The 23,483-nt window shown below is 35.5% G+C and overlaps 1 protein-coding gene across 1 annotated transcript in view; it reads left to right on the plus strand.

Moving 5' to 3' along the window:
- The first annotated feature begins 16,590 nt into the window (after positions 1-16,590).
- Positions 16,591-23,483, plus strand: part of LOC134797335 (polypeptide N-acetylgalactosaminyltransferase 2) — a 78,586-nt gene continuing 71,693 nt past the window's right edge. The window contains exon 1 of the mRNA XM_063769559.1: positions 16,591-16,817. Coding sequence (XP_063625629.1) covers positions 16,725-16,817 — 93 coding nt within the window. The 5' untranslated portion in view covers positions 16,591-16,724. The remainder of the gene's footprint in view (positions 16,818-23,483) is intronic.

Here is a 23,483-nt window from a genome sequence, read left to right on the forward strand (position 1 = left end):
CAAAAGGGAATAAAAAATAATCCTGTAAAACCCGCTGCCCGACATTTATGGCACGACTGGTTGAATGTCTAAAGTGAAATAAAAATATTTTATCAGATATTGTACCTATCAGATTTTTTGCGCCTTTTGGTTTCGTTGTAGTCAGTGGATACGATTACTTGATGTATAGTCACCCACAGTAACATCATAATCAGACATAGGAATCCGTGGGGCAAATTGTGTAATTAGTACCATAAGTGCACAAACATAAAGTCTTAATTCACAATTTGCCCCGCGGATTCCTAATATGTCTGATCATAATAATTATAAAACAACACGCTTTAAATATAATAAACGCTTTAAAAGCTCTGTTCGTTTCAGATTTATTTCTACGAAATCGCCATCGGATCCTGACTGTATTACAATGGGACTAACTTTGAACAAAAACAAGAATGTTTAGAAATGGTCCATCATGAAATTACGGAACAACATTGCAAAAAAAAAAGATTTATACGATTTCGACGACTTTAAAACCTCCACTTTTCAGAAATCTGATAAAAGAACTTCTTATAGTTATAGAAACTATAGAAAAGCATAAAACTTTTGTTTTATTTGAGAAACGATGTCGTATACGGATGAAGTATTTCGCTACAAAACTTATATCGCTTCTTATGACATTGATGTAACGGTTTTTGGGTAAACTTTTATGAACGTAGATCATTCAAAGACTGAAATAAACAATATAAATATTTCCTTTAAATAGTCACATTGATGAAATAAATACGGGTAGATAAAAAAAGCTTATTTATCACATACTTTCATCAAAAATTTATCATTAATCTAAAATTCTACATGTTCTTTTCACATACCTAATATAAATAATACCCACTAGTTGTTAAGCTGAAGTAAAAAATCAATCAGCCTTAAACCCCCAACAATAGACACACCCCAACTCATTAGGAGGGAGATAAAAAATTCAATATTCGATTCAACGGCAAGTAGTCCAATCTAAAGTTTCTTTGTTTACCGAGTGGGGTGTGCGATTTTTTCCCCAAAGTTCAACTCTTCACATCCCTTGTGATTGACGTGTTAACACGCCGTGCGTTGGTGGCGGCTTACATGACACTGGCTCAGCTTTATCACATAGCAAATAGATCATTCCGTCTGCTTTTCACCTATTTTATTTCTGAAAACAGCGCTGTCAATTTGCAAATTGAAGTACCTAATTTAGCCGTGTTATTGACGGGCAGCCGGACCAAGGGACGGACGGACATACGGATGGACATGATGAAACTATAAGGGTTACGTTTTTGCCAGTTTGGTTACAGAACCCTAAAAATAGGAAAATTTTGTCAAAAACCTATTCTCCTAAAAGGTTTTTAACTTAAAACATACCTTTTTACCATAGTTGTTTCATTCATTTAAGTCTTTTCTTAGACTTTCTTGGCATTCTGCTTTAAAAATGGTCCTTAATACTGTCTCAAGAGCTCACTCGCCATGTAAACGTACTCTAAACCATTGTTTCCACTTTTCAATGCACCTATTGTGACCGCCGAGAAGACGAGATGTTATGGGGTAAGAACTAATGGCGCATGGTGGATAGTAGGGCTTTCGTATATTCATACGGATACGTACTTGCTGTACCTACGGATCTATGTACTTCCATACGTACAATTCGCATAGGAAGTCGCTGAAGAATTTTTTAGGGCAGTAACAGGTAATAATGGGGATGAAAGTCACCCATTTCTGACAAGATATTTTGGCGCTAGAACGGAGAGAGACCGCCAATAGTTCAAGTCAGAATAAATGCCTTTCACCCGAGTAAACACTCTATTTTTTTATTTCAAATACCTACGAAGAAAATAATTATACAACTAATTCATTAAAAAATAATGTTCATGGATAATCGTTTCGTCGTAATAGCAGTGCTCCAGTACTTTGATCTTTTATCCCGGCCACATCCCGTATATTGATGTTTTTTTGTAACTTTTTCATGTATTTTTTAGTAAGCTAAATTTTTATTTTATTCTGTTTTCACATAATAATAATTAGTTATACAACATCTGCCTATACAATAATTGATTCGTTGGAATATGTATGGGCCCCGCGGTGTGAGTGTTGTGTTGTTGTTGTTGTGTAGTTGGTGCTGTTGTTTGTGCTGTTGTTGGTGCTGTAGTTTTTGTGTAGTAAGTAGTTTGTTTTCCAAATAGAAAAAGTAATGAAGTTGTACTTTTGCTAGAAAGCAAAGATCCGCATGCGAGCACTTCATTCCCGCAGCTCGGCCTTCGGCCTCGCGTGCTTGGGAACTCGTAAGGAGCGCTCAAAATAACGCTGGGTTTCCAAGCTCAGCCTTCGGCCCGCCGCTTCGCTTATTAAAAGACCTACTTGGGGAGGATTGGTTTTGCTTTGGGGCTTAAGCGGGAAGTTGAAGCTTAAACACGCCGTTTCGCTTGTCTAAGACACTTTTACTATTGGGTCGTGTTTAAGCTCCAACTTCTCCTCCTCCTCCTCCTCACTCCTATTAGGTAACTTCGTTGGAATATGTATTCCAACGAAGTCACCTTATGATATTTACCAAACAAAATGACTCGCGTTTATCATATAGTCAATAATTAAAACAAAATTTATTAACACAATTCTCTAGTTAGATCTACGTCGATGTACTCCATTAATAACTTTTGTAATACATTTAACTATTGTTAATTGGACGCGGTGCATGGCCCGCGTGACCCTTCATTATAAATGTTCGTGTAAAATGGAATTAAGTTCGTGAAAATGCTCAAACAGTCTAAAACTACCCGAGTAGGTATGTACCTACGTGCATTGTATTGTATACTTGTATCGAAATCACTACATATACTTATAAAACAAAGTCCCCCGCCGCATCTCACTGTTCTACTAAACGGATTTTCATGCGGTTTTCACCTATCAATAGAGTGATTCTTGAGGAAGGTTTAGGTCAACCCGCGCGAAGCCGGGGCGGGGCGCTAATACAAGTATACAATACAATGCACGTAAGACAGAAATTGAAATAGATTGGTTTCACAAATTATTTTATTTTTAAGGATACAAATATGTACAAATTCTTATTTTATTTTGCATTTTTAGACCTTGTTTGGTCTAAAAATACTTACTTAAATATTTAGTTATACGTAGTTTCCATTAGTTGATTGTACCTAACTCTATTTCGACACGATGTTGAACCCTGAACCCTGTATAACAAACATTAACATGGTTTCCACATTTTATTGTTACCGCAAAGTTTGATGCCGGGTAAATTAAAAAAGTTAAGCTCATTTTTGTAACTGCTTTATTCTTTGCGAAATATTTGCGTAATATTTTTTCCTTCCTCTTATAAAACAGAAAGAGAAGTATTTTCTAAACTTGTCGACAATTTGTGGTCCCTTATCCCTAATTTAGAAAGGAAAACATACGATTTAAAAGATTTCTAGATATGTTTTAACCAGAGCCTTGTAAATAAAGAAGACTGACAATTCGCCTACAACGCCGCGAGAAACGTCTATCGGCCTGATTCGAACCTTAAGATATGTCATATATTACGTCTAGATACGATATGGATTAGATATCTCAGTGTCAAATTGGCATTGGCATTGACATATACAGTATGACCTTAGCCATTGGACAAGCCCTGAAATCCCACGTAGGGTTACTTCTCAGAAATGCTCTAACGGTAATATTTTTTTAATTAGAACAAAAGATAAAAAAAATATCAAATAAAAGTTATTTCCAATAATCGACAACAAAAAGAAACATACTGCATTAATAATTGGCAGTGCTTTTGACAATTTGTTTGAAAACATGCGGCAATGATGACATTTGTCAAAAGTCAGAATCTTATTAATGTCATAAATAAAAAAGATAATCAAAACGGTCGAAGAAGGTTTCATACTATTTATTACCTCAGGAGCTACTAACACATACAGGTTGCTCCAAAGTACAAAAATCGTAATTTGTTAATTTCTTCGTAACCGCTACACCGATTGTTATGATACTTTACATGTATACTGGTTCTAAATTAGGGTATTTAGAACCAGTATGCATATAGGGTATGTATATGTACATTTCGGCTTTGTCCAATGGCTAGGGACAACCTGTATAGGTATATGTCACTCTATGTTGTAGAAGACATTAAATATTCTTTTGATTTTTCCAATAGTTATCTGCGTATGAAAACTGCCACCCTACTTGCTGCTATTTATAATTTAAAACGTAAAATTGGACTTGACTGACCGCAGTTATTGTCACAAAAGTAGATTTAAAACATACTCGTATTTAAAGCATTTTCAGCCCTTAGAAAAGGTTTATAAATGTTTAAACGAGTGGTGATATTAAATCCGGCCAGGATAGTCGACATTCAATTTAGAATAGTAGTAGGTGACATATTTGACACATATTTATACAGCTAAAATGGAACTATAGTAAAAAGGCACGCGAGTAACGCGGTGTTGTATGGAGGTTGTCCGTCTTAAATATTTACTTAACAGATCGTGTCATCAGCATTACTTACAAGCAGCACTTAGGTATATTACCTATTTAATTTCAATTTGATATTTTATACATTAGATTACATTTAATCGTAATAATCAATATCGTCATATCTGTTGGCTTTAAAATTATTTGTTGCTACTTACTGGTGTACAGTCACCTGCAATAATATGTTACTCTTCGAAGGCCGCAAAAAAATGTGACACACTCTTAATGCTCTACAAATAAGATCGTGTGAGATATTTTTGCGGCCTTCGAAGAGTAACATATTATTGCAGGTGACGTACGTATAAACGAATATAAAGAACTTATTTATAATATGTATTTTACGCAAACTGTACCGTATATTAAACCTGCAGCAGTTAAAGCTAAAATAAAGTTCAAAACTCGAGCTTCCCGTTTCAAACTGTTGCTACCTTTAGTCCTAAGTTTAACACATGCACTCTTAAGAGGAAAGTGAACGACCGCTTCGCCATACAAATGTAGTCCCCACTTTCCTTATTGGATAATGATTTTTTGACAAATAATTTTAAACATTTTGATATACATTTACCATACTCGTAGTTATACAGTATACCCCTTCGTTAGATTTTTTTCCGACTTTTGTATTTTTTTTATAAGAGTTGGAAGCGAAAAAGGAAAATAGGGAGTACGTTTGTATAGAGAAGCGGTCGGCCACTATCCTCTGAAGCCGAGTTGTGGCCAAGACATAAAACCGGAGAATAACTTGTCGCTGCGCGCCATAAAAGTAATTCGTTTCAGTTCCAAAGCATATTTATAAAATACACTCGGACTATGTTTAACGACTTCAGGACAATTTTGGTTCTTATTTACATTAAATAAAAAATAATGGATTTCTATGCAGTCATAATTAAAAGTAGTAAAATCATGTGCCTACAATAATAAATTATGCTACACAACGAAGGTCGAAAAATTGTGTAAAATATGTGATTTTATTTGTAGTGCAATTAAGAATCATACTTTTGCCGCCTTTTTGCTGTGGTAACATACCTATTATTGACTTACCTACAATCTTTTGGAAGGCGTGTAACATATTTTTAAGGTAATATAAGTAGGGGTGGACCCTATCTGTCCTAACCTAAGCGTAATTGATGAAATATATATCTCTGGCTTAATCATAATAAATGAAATTTACATTTAAAATGAGTTATACCTTAGGTAATCAAAATAACTCCTTTGCTTCACAATTTTCACATTCATTAGAAATAACAATTAGATACCAACGAAGAACATAAACATCGCCCCGTTACCAAAGCATGTTAACTCAAGTTTTATAACTTTCATTACAGAAGCAGTGAATTTCCCTTTCAAGTGTTACACAGCCAACCTACAAATTACGAAATTCCAAGAAGTTAGCGACCTTTATTGCCGTTTCCATCGTCATTCTGCGTTTTTTTCTATTATATGTCACTGTACTGTAATCAGGTAATCACTAACGAATACTAGTATTTCTTAAATCTTTATAAATATGAATGTCTATAGCCATATAAGAAATCAGTTTATTGTCAAATTTAATTTTTGATAGTGTCTGTTGGGAAGGAGAAGAGTCGTGGAATGTATTGGCGCCATACATTCCACTGCTCTTCTCTTTCCGCTCAGACTCTACAAGCTTTTAACGCTGACTGTACTTTTTTTCAAGAGTCAACTAATACCACAGAATAACTAATAGTACTACCGTACAGAAAATTCACTCCCTCACAAAAGTCAGATTTAGGTATAAAATTATACTCGCCGCCTGCAACAAAATTAAAACTTATAACCGCGCACGAACCGTGAATTTTCTTTGCGCGAGCGCCACGTGACACGACTATCGTGCGAGCCGAGCGGCGCCCACTGCCATACGCCTGCCGCTCCGGGCGGCGCGCCGGCCAAATGTACCTAAACTGCGTAGTGACACCCCCCCTGCTAATACTCATCGAGATTATTCTAACAAACCCAAATAGAATGAGGTTGCGTTGTTTTATCACAGTTCCTGTGAGGGTCAAACAGATCACTGTGTTATGTCTTTCCTGTAGACATACACAAGAGTTAAGGGCTGTAAAGGTTAATTTTCTTTTTTAACCCTTATCCACGTGAAAAGGTCCTCCTTTTATTTAGAGAACTATGATAAAATCATTGCTTACATGCCCACAAGCTGTTAACTATTGCCCACAGGAGAGAAAAATGTGCTGTTAGCGATAACACACTAGTTTTCTCTCCTGTGGGCAATAGTTAACAGCTTGTGGGCATATAAGTAATGATTTTATCATAGTTATTTAAATAAAAGGAGGACCTTTTCACGTGGATAAGGGTTAAATAAGAAAATTAACCTTTATAGCCCTTAACTCTTGTGTATGTCTACAGGAAAGACATAACACAGTGATCTGTTTGACCCATGACCACCCCCGGTCTCCATTGTCAGATCAGCTCGACGGTACTATAATATCGCATCGCATTGTCATCCAACTTACACAAGTAAAAGTATGTGAAGTTTCAGCTCAATCGAATAATGGGAAATGGGTCTAAAATTTGATTGCCTACAGACAACGGAACAAATGAAACTAAATAAAATTTGAGTGCAACTAGATTTAAAACCTGTACCAGCCAAGATCCAAGAATCCAATGGAGTTTAGTTGCTTAAATAACGCAGCTAGATCCGCCACTTATTTTTTAAGTTATGAATCAAACGGTCCTTTCCTTGCAATATAGTATCATTTTAATCTTGCAAATAAATTGGGGATCCAAACTGGCAATTCAAGTTCTAATTGATTAATTACTGCGTCTGCCGTTGGCGTGACAAATGTAATTATTTTGACTCACCCAGATAACTGCGACATGTACTTAAGTACTCGTAGTAATACGGAGTAATAATTCTTGGATGTGTGGTACTAATAGAAGTAATAGATTTCTTCCAGAATTCTTGGGCAACTCTTTTAAATGTTTTAGACTACAAAATGCATACCTTCCTATTTTTCAAACGTTACGACAAAACATTACGGCAAAACTCCAAACAAAAATAATCTCCCGCAAACGCACGGTTTATGTAATCGAATACACTCCGTTAACTCTGAAACTTGTTATTCTTATAACTTCTCCCTTGGAACTTACAGATGCCGGGCCCAAGCAAAATACATAACAGTTATTTCGCTCTTTGTTCTTAGAAAACTGTTAAAAGACTTCTCGCAGCGTACATGAAATATTTTCAAATCGTTCTTGTAACTATTAACTTGTATCCGGTTAGACTTTGGTTACAATTTTGGGTGCATGCTCCTTACATTATTTGATTTTGATTTCGGGATTTATGTTTGTGCTGTTGGATGGAATATGTTATTTTATAAGTGACTTTGAAGATTGTCATTTTGAGTGTTTTATTAACATTATTCTTACTGCCAAGGAAAGTTTTAGATTAATTACAAAATAAATATTTTGGATGGCTTATGTAAGTATTGGAAAGAAGATGGTAGGTAGATAATTTTTTATGATTGGTTTTTGCATAATATTAGAAATAGAAAGAAATATCCTTCCATATCAAATATATATTTTATGAGTTCCAGACTAACTAGTGTGGTTAATGTCACATAAATATTACAACCCGACATTCTCCAACAGAAGCAAATAAAATTTTAGTGCTTTTCATCTTTATTGTACCGTTACCTACCGTTATTAGCGTCAGTACTATGAGAACGCTACCTGAAAATTGAAAAGGCATAATTTCGTACCTGCATTTTGTATTAGACCCGCCCGGCCTCTAACGAGTAGATTCAGACGAGCTGTACATACGCAATGTGTTCCGTTAGCCGATTGGAGACTAAAAAGGATGTATTGCCTAATAAGGTGTAATTCCCTGGGAATTTATTTTTACGTCCTTTTGCCCTACTTTGTACACGGATTACCGTGAATGAGAAATCGTGCCAATTTATGAGGCGCGTGAAATCTACTTGTATTTAGCCTGACATGTCGCTATTGGACCCTGGGATAGTGGCGCTGGAAACAGTTTAAATATGGAAATAACGTAAATATAAGTAAGGCAAAGAGTGCAGTCGAAGATGAACAATGATTACTGAAACGCATAACTATACCAGGATCTAATCTTACCAGCTGAATATTGGATAATGTGCATACATAGTTAACATTACATATTATTATAAATTATTTGGTCTACTCGTATGACGTGAACAAAACTATGTTGTAATTAAGGATAACAGAAACTGGGCACGCGTTAATACTTAATTGGCTGATCAAATTACGATACGATTAGGACACCAGATATCACGGGTATCGGTATAGTGGTGTTCGGAGAGAGGTGAGCGAAATTAGCTACTCGTAAATGCACTGGTATTAGGACACATATACATATATCTATCTAAAAATATAACCTAAGTCTGCGAAGAGGTAACATACCAACCGACATGTAAATATTTTGTGTGCAAGCCCCATTGTGACGTTAGAGTAAATCTAAATATACCTAAATATAATAATAAATATTAAACTGTTACACAATTTTCAATATCAAAATTACTTAATGATCGTGCAATTTTCTTTTCTTCAGGGGTTATTATCAAATCATTATCATATTGTTGCGTACCTAATGTACCTATACTTCAAAATTGAATAGTACACAAGCATATTTCATATGTTAATAATACTTTCCCAATAACAAAACTCTAATATAAGACCCAACGAGTTTTTCGGATGAAATTTCAGCCGGTACAATACAGTCGGTTAGTTTTATTCCTTTAGCAGCTTCAGGTTGGTTTGTGCAAATCCGGGTGTAAAAATTCACGAGTATATTTACATTTCCGCCAACTCGTATTACCGGCCAAATACTCCTTCGTGACTTTATACAAAGCAATGAAAACAGGTACCTACACTTTTTTTTGGGATTTCCGTACAAATTGTACCCATTTTAGTTTCGGCGACGTTATTAAAAAGATTCGTATTAGATAAAAAGTATCTTTTAAAAACTTTTAAGTTCTTTATGACATCAAGAAACAAGAAATGCACTTTTATCTTCACATTCACAAGTACATCTGGAGGCCTAGCCAAGATGACAATCTTACATCGACAAACACCGATCAAAAAGAAATATATATATGACTAGCGACCCGCCCCGGCTTAACACGGGTTAACAAATTATACATTTAAACCTTCCCCAAGAATCATTTTATCGATATGTGAAAACCGCATGAAAATTCGTTCAGTAGTTTTTGAGTTTATCGCGAAGATACATGAACACACGAACAGACAGACGCGGCGGAGGACTTTGTTTTATAAGGTGTAGTAATGACAGATGCAACGAAATGTCACGTGATCATATACATTCTACATTATTTCAGTTTCCATTGGCGTTTCCTATCCACGATTGTCACTTGAGGCTCTCTGAACTAAATAAAGACTAAACCCAACATAACGCTAACAAAATTATCCCCCACCTCATATAAAACTAATTCCCATATGTGCACACATTGCAAAGTTCTTTTTTATAACAGTCAGCAGCACAGTCGTACCCCACCTTGTATAGCATTAAGGTCCATAATAAGTGTTTATATTGTCGCTAATTGTAAGAGGGATGCACATGACGGCGAGGGTAGCGTTATTGCGGACCTCGTTGGTTAAAACAAGTGGCTGTTTGATTTGGGGGTCTGGTGGACTTGTATTTTCAAAGGATCGGGCCATGTCAATAATGAGTACAATGCGAAGCTAATCGATGCATGGTTTGCAAATACTTTGGCAGTAATTAAAATACACCGAAAATGTTGAGGTAGGTTAAGTCTTGCGGAGGTTTTATTCAACTACATACATATTTAGGCAGTTTTATTTTCATACCCCGATAACATGACATATTTTTAACTATTTAATACCTGAGTCTGAACGGAAAGAGGAGAGTCATAAAATGTATTAGTTCCCATATATTCCACGACTGTTCTCTTTCCGCACAGACTCTACTAAGCACAGCGTTGATTACTCAACAAGTTTGCTAATAAGACTTAATCTAATAGGGCGTTTTCAGAAATAAATATCGAGAACCCGATTCTCACAGATCCCGGTGTTTTTGGGTTCTTTCAACTCAGAATCCTTAGCATATTGAATTCTGATGATAAAATAAAATGTCCCAAAAATTTGTATGAAAATTGTACATTCCTCTACGTCACGCACATACAAGTGAAAAAAAATTTCATACTAAAACGTGACGTAATGGAATGGACATTTTGGGACATCTTTTTTTAATGGTGGGATGGAGAATGCTGTCGATTCTGAGTAGAATGAGCCCAAGAACGTCCAGATGTGAAAGAATCAGGTTTTCAATATTTATTTCTGAAAACGCCCAATAAGTATAACAATTATGAGCTGGCTATTAAAATCATATCTGTGAATCAATTGACAACAAAATGAATAGGTAGTAAACTATGTATGTTAGTATTGGGAAATTCTTGTGTTAGCTTGTGTTAGATGTGAAATGAAAGCAAATATTTTGCTTGCATATTTTTGTTAGGCAACAACCTGAACAATTTTGTTTAACCCGTGTTAGTGGTATTTACGTACGAGTATGTAATGTTGCGAGACTACAAAGGGCAGGAATATCTGTTGTATGTGGGTAGCTGGATCACTGGCATTACGAGAACTTTTTAAATCGTCTATCGGCAAATTGTATTACATATTTGTAGGCTTAGACTTAGAGGATATAACCTCTGTAATTTTCGGTTCAAAACAGTCTGCCGATTTTTGCGGGGGAGGGGCACGTCAAATGTATACGTAACGTAAAAATAGCCATGTCAGATAAACGTCACTCCATACAATGTGTATGACCATTGGCCGCCTATTTTCGACAGAGGGGAACGCCTGTTAATGACTACTCCGTTTGGTTATATCCTCTAAGTTTGTAGGTATTCGATACAAAAACCATGGGTTATTTTTTACAGTTCGACTATTATTAGTCTAAGTTGTACTTAATCTAGGTTAAATCATGATAATACATATGTTCTAGTTTTCGCGAAAGTGTTTGTGTTGTTCCAATGTATACTTAGTATTGATTTAAAATGTAGAGTTCTATAACCTGTGCATGGACCTAATATGAAAAAATAAGAATATACAAGTAATAAATATTACCAACAACAAACCACAACACTAAAAAATATGATAAAGATTTTTTTACTGAAATGAAAATATAGAGTAAGTGGGATTTTCTCGATGTAGGTACTTTATGCTTTCCGATTTCTCATACTCCGTTTTTCTTTAAAAGGTGTACTATAGTTACTTACTTAATACTTGCTCCTATTGTCATCAGGTACTTAAATATCTGATGACAAGATTATGGTGTGATCAAGATAAATATTTAAGTACCTAATTATACTACTACCTATTAAGGTACCTAAGTACACTTATAATATCAAAATCATTTATTTTTATAGTATGTGACTCGTGCATTTGCTCTAGTAAAGCACTACTTGGTGGAGTGGAAATACGAGTAGTAAAGTTCTTCATATTAAAATATTGTTCTCAAACAACTCTTATATGTAGGTAAGTAAACACTTTATTATACGAAAATAAAGGAATATGGGTTACATCAGATAAAACATAAATGTGTAGTATAAAGCCGAAATTATCCCTAAGAGGGATCTCTTCCAATTATGTATATTTTAATAAGATTTTAACTATGTTGCTATTTCTCGTAATAATGAAATATGGCAGCTCGGTCTTCGCTTGAGTTGTTTATTTTATATTTATATTTATATTTAAATTAGGAAATGTCACATATTTACTGCTAGAGTAAATACGTATGTTAATCTAAAATGATTACCTACCTTAACTAAATCAAACCATCAGTGAAAAACAAATTCACCACAAAATAAAATAGTGCCAACTTACGCACTCCACAAAAACTGTTTTAAAAACACCCTTGACTTAAAAACACACACAAATAAATACAAACTTATAAATTTAAAATTCAGAAGTTCGTAATAAAGTTCGTTCGTGAGTGAATGATGCGGGACGAGTGTACTCTGCGGATCGCGCGCGGACTCTGCGGGCGGGAAACCGGGGATGAACGAACGAAAGGGTGAATGACTATTGTTTCATTCAAATATTTATTCCTTTTATAGACAGTGCACAAATTGGACCATAACGTCCATGACGACTCCGGGCTAACTACGCTATACAATTTGCCATTCGCTTTGGTTGTATATTCAGCGTCAATTGAAGTGCCCAAATATGGAAACCAAGTTTTATTTGACAAAAAACCTATAAAGTTATCTGCAATATTTTAGTTATAAACTACGTGGTGTGTATGTCGCAGTCGGATCGTATAATCCGCCGTATTACATTACGGCTAGCCGTTTTCAAAAACAGGGGCGTTTTGAAATGCGGCGGTTTAACGATTAGCCGGATTGAATGCGGCTGAATGAGAATCCGCCGGAATGTATTCGGCGCCATACGTTCTTCAACACGGCTAGCCGTAATGTAATACAGCGAGTCATTAGCCGCCGCTTTGACAGTTTTTAGTTCCCATTTTTAACACCCGTGGCGCTGCCTGACAAACGCTGGGGTGTCCATCAAATCTGGAGTTCGTCGGACTGTTTCTTTTCAAAAAACATTTCTTTCGCAACTTAACTAGACGGAGCCCCGCTTCGCGGGGCTCCTATTTCTGAGCGGTTTGCCCTTCGGGCATCTGAAGCTACCTAACGAACCTAACCTACCTACCTATTGATTTAGTGAGACGTCCGTGAAAACATTACACTTTGGGGAAAAAAGCGTAGGTAGGTAAGTAGGTTAGGTTCGTTAGGTAGCTTCAGATGCCCGAAGGGCAAACCGCCCAGAAATAGGAGCCCCGCTTGCGGGGCTCCGTCTATTTAAGTTGTGAAGGAAATGTTTTGGAAAAGAAACACATGTAGTACGGTGGGACCATGGTAAAAATAAATTAAATTGCAAACATTGTCAAACTCCGGTTACGTAGGCGACCGAAAGAACTGGTCACTCTACAATCTAAAATAGTAGTACGATGCGGCTAAACGTTGGCCGCCTTATTGAAGAACGTATCGCAATGACAATCCGGCTAATCGTCGAACCGCCGCATTTCAAAACGCCCCTGTTTTTGATAACGGCTAGCCGTAATGTAATACGGCGGATTATACGATCTGACTACGACATGTATATATACTTCAAAATGGTTGTAAAACGATAAATAGGTAAAAGGATTAAGTATGTCTTTCAAAAGTGTACGTAGGTACCTACATAGTTATATACCTACCTATATGTTATGGACGAAATCTTACTTACTTCCTTTTTCTAAGCGAAGTCGCGTTATATGATTTGGTAGGTACCTACATGACGATCTATTGATGATACGTAACAAAATTGTTACCTTAATATGTATGTGAATAATTATATTATAACTATTATAAGATGTGTTTTTAAGCTTCTCATCTCCTGACTAGTAATAATTAAAATAAAAGCTGCAAAACAGCTTACCTAATTAACTTTTCTGTTCCGAGTAGTGAAGTGCTTTGGAAAGCTTCTGAGTACCGACCCGTACTAACAATAATAAACAACAATATTTTTCTACTAATATATTTGTTTTACCAACAAAACATTTGAAGCGAATACCCACAAGCAGCGAATGTTACATAATAATATGAAAGTAAACGATGGGCAAGCCATTATTGAACAAAAAGTGCGTTCAGTGCAGTACCTATGACTGTACTTACATAGCATATTATTATATGCTGCGGAAGGGTAGGTGTTGTTTTTTTTGATAGCCTTTGGCTACGATTTGGTTTAGCCGTTAGAATCTCCCTCCCACTCCGTCCCCGCACTAACTTTATCCTTCATTTTGATCCTGCAGATGATTTCCGGTATAAAAAGTGTCCTACATTCTTATCCATTCTATAATATTAATTAGGCCTATAATCCCTGTAATAAGCTAAGCTATCCGTATATATTCCAAATTTCAGATAAAACAGTTAACCTATTTTTGCGTGATTGTAGAACAAATATTTAAACATCCAAATATCCGAACATACAAAATTTCAAATTTAATACATCCTAATACTAATGACTATGTATTAGTAGGATGAAGCTAATTATAATAAATAAACTGGCCAAGACCATGTTGGGGTCGGACATGACGAAACTATAAGGGTTCCTAGTTGACTACGGAACCCTAAAAATTAAGCATATTCCTTTCTGTGCGTTGCTGAGCTTAACGTTGAAATAAATGATGAATTACGTAAGTACAGTCGCCATCAGCTTTTTCGGAGCGTCCAAGGTGCTCACAAACATCTGAACACGCCTCTATTGTCAAGGCGTTAGAGTACGTGTTCAGATATTTTTGGGCACCTCGGACGCTCCGCTTCGATATATCTGATGGCAACTATACATAAAACGCAAGTCAGAAGGTAAATAAAAACGCCACCTGTTTCAATAACATAGAACTTGCAAACCCCTGGTACTGGTTAGATAGTAGTCACCATTGTGTTTTGGAAAACGCTGCTAGATGGCGCGATTTATCAATTCTATACTCGTAGATATATATATTGATATATGAATAGGTATAGATAGGTATCTACATTTGTAATATGTACTAGGATACTAATAACGTGAAGGTGGTCCACTGTCTGATATTGAACCAATATTGAAAAAGTCAATTCGATTTATATAACATCTACCTACACCGAGATAAGCGTGCTCTATCGTTGAAAGGAAAACTCCACTAGGGAGTAAATTACCTAACTAGAGTACTAATTAAAGAATGTTGTAGTGATTGAGCCCCCATTGGTGGAATTTAACATTTATTTAACGCATTCACTGGCAACTTTTCGTAGCGCTACGCTCGTAGCCGATTCCAGCAATTTCCCGCTTTGTAGAGGAAAGCGACTACCAACAAAGAACCCGCCAAGCGGGTTCCCGGCACTCAGTGTGTTAAAAAGAAGCTTTTGTTCAACTTTATTAGTAAATATCTATGTATAAATAATTTAATGTGTCAATCTAGGCCGGCCCTTTTTTAAATCCTTAGCATCGTAGCGTGTCACGCGTAGGTAAATAGTTTATTTGATTTTAATAAAACGAAGGTGTACCTACTTTTTCCACGTTCGGTTAGCTAGGTAGCAATTATATATGCTTCGGAATAGAATATGCGATGATAGTATGGGGATTATGACACACTTTTTCTCTTCCCTTTCCCGAAATCGAAAGAGCATTTATTTTAGAAAAAAAGAAAATCGGTTTAATTCACTTATAACTTGGAAAACCAACCTTTTGATGATGGCAAAAAGGGGACGAGCTTTTTGCCATCGTTAGAACGGGGGCGGTTTGTAAATTCAGGATTTGTGATCGTTGGTTTTTTAAGAGATCCCTTTAAGTACAATCAGCTTCAGAAGTAGCCAAGCGCACGAAGTGCTTTTAAATTACCTGCATTTCTCTACATGTGTATTATTGTGATAAAGGTAAAATATCGTACGAATGACATAACCACAAATGCCTTAAAATAATGTTAAAGTTAGATGAAGGTTCCAACCAATAGTGGGGTGCCGACCATTTGAGTAGTTTATAATTTATAATCGTGAGAATTATTTTGAGTTACTGTACATATTATTTACATCAATCTGCACAACGGTCTCGACGAGCTTTGTTTCAAACTTTCTTAAAACAAAAGGCTTTCTAGTTCATCTTATTATTTTGATCCGCTTAATTTCAGATTTTATGCACAACTGAAAGTGAAACGAAAACTGAAATAGTATCTCTTTGATCATGTAAAAAAAAACCCCGTTTTGTCCAGGTATATATGAAATCAAACTATCTACATTTTCAAACCGTTCGGGTATTTTTTAAAGTCACAGCTGTTTTATCAAGAGAAATATTTACACATGTACTTGGCTTGGGTATATATTTTGGATAAAGTAAACTCTACTTGAATCCTGTTTATCGAAAAGCGCAAGAGTTCGATCTCCTAAAATCCAATTACAACCCAGTTTAAAAAAAAGCATCTCTAATTGCCAGTGCGGCAATACAAGGGAAGTAACAAAAACATTGCACCGTTCTTCTTCGCGTAAGGTCTATTTTAGACCACGGTGTCGAGGACCGATACGCGCATGCCCGTCATTATCTCGTGTACTAGCTCAGTTTGCACGCCGCAGCTCAGAGCGCGGCCGCGCGCCGCCGACCCACGCTCAACCACCGTCAAATCAGTGCTCTAACGAAAACTAATCGAGCGTCCTTTAGTGAGTGCATTCCATTTTCAAATCAAGATGAGGCGCAACGTGAAAATTATGTTCCTCGTCGGAACTGCTTGGATGTTTTTCCTTTTTTACTACATGCAATCTGATGCTCCACAGTCTAAGGTAAGGGTTTTGACCACAAGCGTCGCGATGTCTAACTTGATCTATAATGCATCACTGGGAAATTTATTGAGAATGTATGTGTTGTTTATAAAGGATCAGCTGTGAGGTTAGAGCGTTTTGACCCCCGGCCGCGGTGCAGTGCGCATGACCCTTCCCACGCGAATGCGACGCGATAACTGCAACAGTAATTACATACCATAACGCAAAAATAGATCACAAAAAAATAAGTTTGATTTAGACTGTACTAGTAGTCCAAACAGGGGACAAATATTGCTTAAAAATTGGTACTTCCCGTCTTCTTTATATGAATGGATTCCTAATACAAAACCTAGCATAAACCCAATTGCAAATTAAGTCCTTGTTTATTTTTACACTTCTCATACAACATGGACATTTGTTTTGTCTTTTCTGTTGCCGAAATTCATGTTGGAAGAAACAGAAGCCACAATCTCAGGGGTAAATTTGGCTGTTACAGATCTAAATAAACTAGAAATTTGCCGTAGGAAATCGTATAAACTACGGTCCATGTATTACCATTTTATAAGCATAATTGAGAGTAAACAAATCTTTTACATATAAGTACATGTTTAAGTACATTTATGGCTCAAAAACATAAATACGCAGTTTGACAGCAGGCAACTTTTTGAGTACCTAAGTACCTATGGTAGAGTAGGTCATAGGTTCATACAGTCTAACTATAACTATTTTAACCTATTAGTGAAACTGTCTCTTTAGGTAATGTGACGACATCTCGCCATTCATTATGATTTATGAATCACCCATTGTTTACAAGAATTACTTAACTAGTGAGTAAAATAAGTCGGCGTGTTACGTGAGTTACCTATTTCACCTATAAATTACATATGTACAAATTGCGCAGAACAGGACTTGAAATCATAACCTGAAATCTTCATACACACCTGATAATAAGAATGACATACTGCTAAATAGTTTTCACATAGTTGCTATAAAAAAGAGAGTTGGACCACACCAAAAATCCATAAAAATAATACTTTTTGCATTATGAGGAGGTAAGTCAGTAGATATATGCCTAGTCTGTTATCTTCTCACTGCTAAGATGTAGTATAGACAAGACCGATTAAAAAAATACATAACATATAAGTAGAAAGCTTTAGCAATTGACATATGCTAATCTAATTTAAACTGCTGTGAGACATGCTAATATTAAACCGTAAAATTATTCAATATAGGCTAATCTGTTTATCCTTCCAATCCTGCCATGGAAGGTAAGGTAAGAGATATAAGTTATCCATCTGACGAAAGAAATTTGACCCGTCTATCAAAATAGCGATAGACAGACAGGTCATAGGCCGTCCCCTGCCTACGGCCTGCCTGACCTGCTATACGGCCACATCTACATCATCACAAAATTTATGATCATCTTAAGTAATAATAATAAAATTAAGTTTCCAATATAATCATACATTTTGAGATGCGGCCGTATAGCAGGCAGGCGACGAGGTATATGTCAAAATGACCAGCTCAATGGCAAAATAAGAGGAATCAAGAATTCAAGAGTTAACTACTTACGGCTTGTACAAATCAGTTCCGCCACTTTGAACAAGCAACTTCTTGCCTTTATTTAGATGCAAACTGCATTACTTAACACTTTTTGTTTTCCTAGACACCTAAGAAGTGTAATTAGTTTGCAAAATGGTTGCTTCATCTTCCACAATTAAGTAAAAGCGTTCGTTCTACATATCACATTTTGGTTTTCTCAACATGCATATCTAACTTTAAAACACCGATTAAAAATTAATAAAATAATAATTTCTAATGTTACAGAATTTATACTTCTCAGTCAATTTTCACAAAGTACTACGTCGGATTGGCCTAGATCCAAAAATACATACAAAACACTGTCCTCTTGTATCTTGTATAAGACTCTACGAGGAAGAATTATAGGAAAATATCTTTTAACTTTTACTTCGACTTAGTGGGTTAGTTTTCTTTAACTACAAGCTTTTAAATTGTCGAAATTTTTGTTAAAAATACACGTAATTGTACAATAACAAAACTGTGCTAGTGGACTGTTTATTTCAGGATGTCGGTTTTTTATTTGTAATTATCTTTGACCTATTTTAGGGTAATTACTATCTAGTTTTATGGGTCTGGTATGGCATTAAATAAAAGAATTATTTTTGAAATAGATCACATGAATGGTTTTCTTTGTTTTAAATCAATTTCGTAGGATACTAGTAAACCATTCCTAGTTAAAGAACGTATCAGATCTATACGAACAGGTTTATCTATAAGTATAAGTCTAAGTCAAATATTGAATCCCAGACCAGTGATAATTATTTCAAAGTACATTAGTACATTACAAACGTGTTTGTAATGGATGAGCGTTTAAAACATACAAATATTACAAATACATCGTTACTAATGATCTAACTTGAAACTAATTCTGACGGTCTGTATAATAATTACAGGATGTATACGTAGTTTACAAACGTATTTCTAACAGTAATTCAAGCTAACAAAACTATTGAAGTAATGATATCCATTGTCTACACCTTTCGAAAACGATTAACATGATACATTTAGTTGTATTCGGTGCAATTCATTAAGAACTACCATTACATTTTTTTGTAATAGGTAAACAGTAGTTTTTTTTTCGATGTGGCGCGCGCACAGCTCTTGTGAGCAAGGACCCCGCTAAGGATACGGGCGAGCCTTGCTCATATGCATATCTGTCGCCAGTTTTCCCTTAGGACGAGATGATGGGGTGGTGCTATTGATAAACAGTAGTTTATTCCTACATCACCAAACCATAAAAAAAAACAATGCCAAACACAGGTCAGCCTATTTCAATTTAAGTATCTAGAGATGGCGTTAGACGAAAATAATAAAATTGAACTAGTCCAGTGTAATCTGACCGCAGGTATTGTGCTCGCCGCAGAATTACGCGTCCCGGTTATCGGCACGTAACCACCTTCACTTTCGGACCATCTTTATTTTTACACTCCTCTCGACAACTTCGTTATTTCTTGTTTTTAGAGTCCTGCATGTCTCTTATTTATTAACTCATTTTGTTGTTGTTATTATAGAACAGTGATTAATTTACTGTATTCAGAATTTGTTTTCAGACTAAGCGGGAGTATTGCTTACTATGATCTTTTTATACTTTGCGTTGTTTCCGATTTTAGGAGATATTGGGTAACCAATTTATTATTTCCCTGTATCAATTTTCTCAATAAAGAGCCAATATCAATTTGGCTTAATCAGTTCGTTTAAAAAAATAAATATAAAAGGCTAAAATGCAACTACTATTAAAAAAAACTATTGCCACTCCTGCAAATTAGACGAATCTAAAGAAAACGCACACATTAGATATTTGTCAAACTTTTTGGACCTCAGCAGGGCAATTAATTACATATACCTACACTCAAAACATTTTCATTCTTCGGAAAAGTTGGATAATGAACCGTGAAAATAGTATTGAAAAAGCACACAGAACCCGTAACTCCAAAAAAAAACGTGAATCCCACTCTCGTATGTAAATTTATAAAGTGTTTCTCGGAGTTATTTTTACATTACGCTCGCATGTTATTTTATTATGCACATTAATGTTACAAACAGAAAAACGAGTTTTAAATTGGGCTTATTTTGACTGTTTCACAATGCTACAAAATACGATCGCACTTGTCTTCATAATTAGTATGTAAAAAATAGGTAGAAAAAAGGTAAAAAAGAGAGTTTCTTCAATTTACAGTAAAAATGGATACAGGGGTATTATGCTTCTTATAGGGTTAATAAGAGAAACATAACCTCTTAAATTTCAAACGTATTTAACAATACTTGCAAACTCCGGCTCGTACAATGAGTTTTACATTATATCATTACTTAGTAGATATTTACCAGTCACTTTTCGGTGAAGGGAAACATCGTGAGGACACCGGACTAATCCCAATAAGGCTAAGTTTCTCCTCTAGGTTGGAATCATGGCATTTGCTTTCGAAAAAACTAGTGCCTACATCAATTCTTGGCATTAGATGCTAAACGGACCCCAGGCTCCCATGTGCCGTGGAAAAAAAGCGGGACTACGCGAGGAAGATAATAATCATGAGATGATTGACCCATTAATAATCCATTTCACTTATTCGTTGAACTTAAATATTAATTAATCTATAATTTTCATTTTAACTGCATTATTTACCTAGAACACTTTTTATTCTTCAAATTTAAAATCCACCTTGCTGTAGCAATACAAGCTATTACAACTGGTGTATCCGACAAGAGGCATAAGGTGGTGTAATGTGCCCCCCGCTGCGGTTAGCTTCGTGGTCTTTTGCAGCTTAATGCTCAAAAAGACTTTCATTTTCTATTGCCTAATGCCAGATTTTAAATGTTACCTAATACCATGCTACAATTATCCGTGAAACGGCACTAAGCCGTGCAAAAAATAATCTTTGCAGGGTTAACTACGCTATATATATATAAATATTAAATAAATAAATAAAATAAAATATCGTTTATTTCAGGCTTTTAGCCCATAATACACTGATACAAATTACACATTAAACGACACAATGGCATACTATATACAATACATTATAAAATACAATAAAAATTAATATGAAATGTCAACAAAATTAATTATAGAATTATTCTTGTAGATTAATAGTTTTAATAATAATTATGTTAAAGGCAGTGCCGACAATATATGTATGTCTTGTTGTTCTTATATTATTTTTTGGTATCTTTTTGCACATAACCATTCGTTACCGCGGAGAAATTGTCAAAGTTGCTAAACAATGGTACTAACAGAACGCAACTATATTTAGCACCTCGGCTGCTCCGCCACGGATACGCATCGAAAAGGGGACAGGCCCTGTAGACAACATGCCAATCGCTAACGCTCCATAGCGAACGAAACGCAACTGTCACTGTCACACTAATATAGAAGAGTGATAGAGAGACACAAAGCGATTCGATGGCGAAGCGCAAGCGATTGTCACCTTGGCTAGGCGGGATGTTGTTTGCCAAATGAATGTGTACATTACAGATTATTATATTTCACTGGCATGATGTACCTAAGCACGCTAGTTTTTGCGTACCCGATGATGAAAAAAATTGTCAAAATATATAAGAACATAAAAAATAGAGATCTGAACATGTTGTCTTTGTTTTTGTAAAAAAGAAACATACCAACATACCATGGATGGATGAAACAACGCGCCAAAAGTATCTGACATACCAAATAACTTTTTAAAAATAGATAATATTCTAAAATTTGCGTTCAAAAGTATATCTTTTTCAGTCTTAATTTTTCTATATAGAAAGACATCAGTTTTTGTTAAGCTGTTACAAAATGGTATACTTCTCCTCCTCCGAGCTTCTCATGGAGTAGCTTAGACTCTTCACATTCAACCCATTTTATCAAGAAGACAATATGCCCATCCCATACTTCGAGTAAATACTTAAAAGACTAATATGAGCATTTACCTATTACGGAAAAGTAAGAATGAGACGCGATGTGAACGGCACTAAATATATATAGCCCCAACATCACCCCATTTCGCCGATCCTTATATTTAGAACGTTATCCTACGAACCTCGCACCTTCCAGGCTAATCACAATCAGGCTATAATAAGTAGACCTTCAAGTTTCGTACTCATTTCTAAATTCTGCCGTCCAATTTTTTGGTACACTATTTAAAAAAAATGTTTGTTATTCGACCGCCGCTTTCTCGTGCGTGACCGGAATTATTAGGTCAATATCATGTGGCATCGTATCTAGGGCTTGGCTTATGGACTTCCCAACACTCGTCCTGTGGCCGAATTACTCGAATGATTGACCTGGGGGCCGATATTTGAATTTTGAGCGTTCGATTTCGTCACTCGAAAATCGGTGGAAAACAACGAAATGCAAATTTTTGAAATACGAGTGTTAGAAATTGGGAATTGAGTGGTATTGACCACTCGTTTTCAATTCTATTAGTAGAATTTAAATGCCGGGTACTGGAGATATTATTGAACGAAATACACGAAATCGAGCGGTCGAAATTCAAAAATCGGCCCCCTGTTCGAGTATAGCCGAAAGATTTCATTATTCGTAATTGTAACACAATTGTTAGATTACAATATATTTTTATAAATCTTTATTGCACATCTCAAATACCAAAACACTGAATAAAGATGTAAATAATGTAATAAAAATTTAGATTTAAAATTTTTATTTTTAGTTTAGCTTGTCATTTGTGGCCAAACATGATATAATACTGTTTTTCTTGTTATGTACGATTGCAAACCATGTTATTGCAATTAATAAATTATTCATTTATTCAGACAACATACAAGATAACACGTGAGTGTCGCGAAAGAGCAATCTCTTCCTGATTATTATCTTCTCTTTTGATCTTCCTGAGTTTACCATTTTAACCGTATTTTTTGTATATATGTTATCTTAGAACTTGTTTTTTTATTATTTGAAAGTACATAGATAGGTAGTTCCAAGTTTCATTTTCAGTTGCTAGCGCATATAAAAGCATATAGCGCATATTTTATTTTATCCTTTTTGAAGTTGGTTTTTCTTAATGAATTGGTATTTAAAATGTGCATATCTAGACGTGGTAGAAATTAGATGTAGTTATGTAAATGTAATGCGTCTGCTCAAGGCATTTATGCAAATACAAGCGGAGG

The sequence above is a fragment of the Cydia splendana genome, chromosome 1 (genome assembly GCF_910591565.1).
Source record: "Cydia splendana chromosome 1, ilCydSple1.2, whole genome shotgun sequence".
Lineage (NCBI taxonomy): Eukaryota > Metazoa > Arthropoda > Insecta > Lepidoptera > Tortricidae > Cydia > Cydia splendana.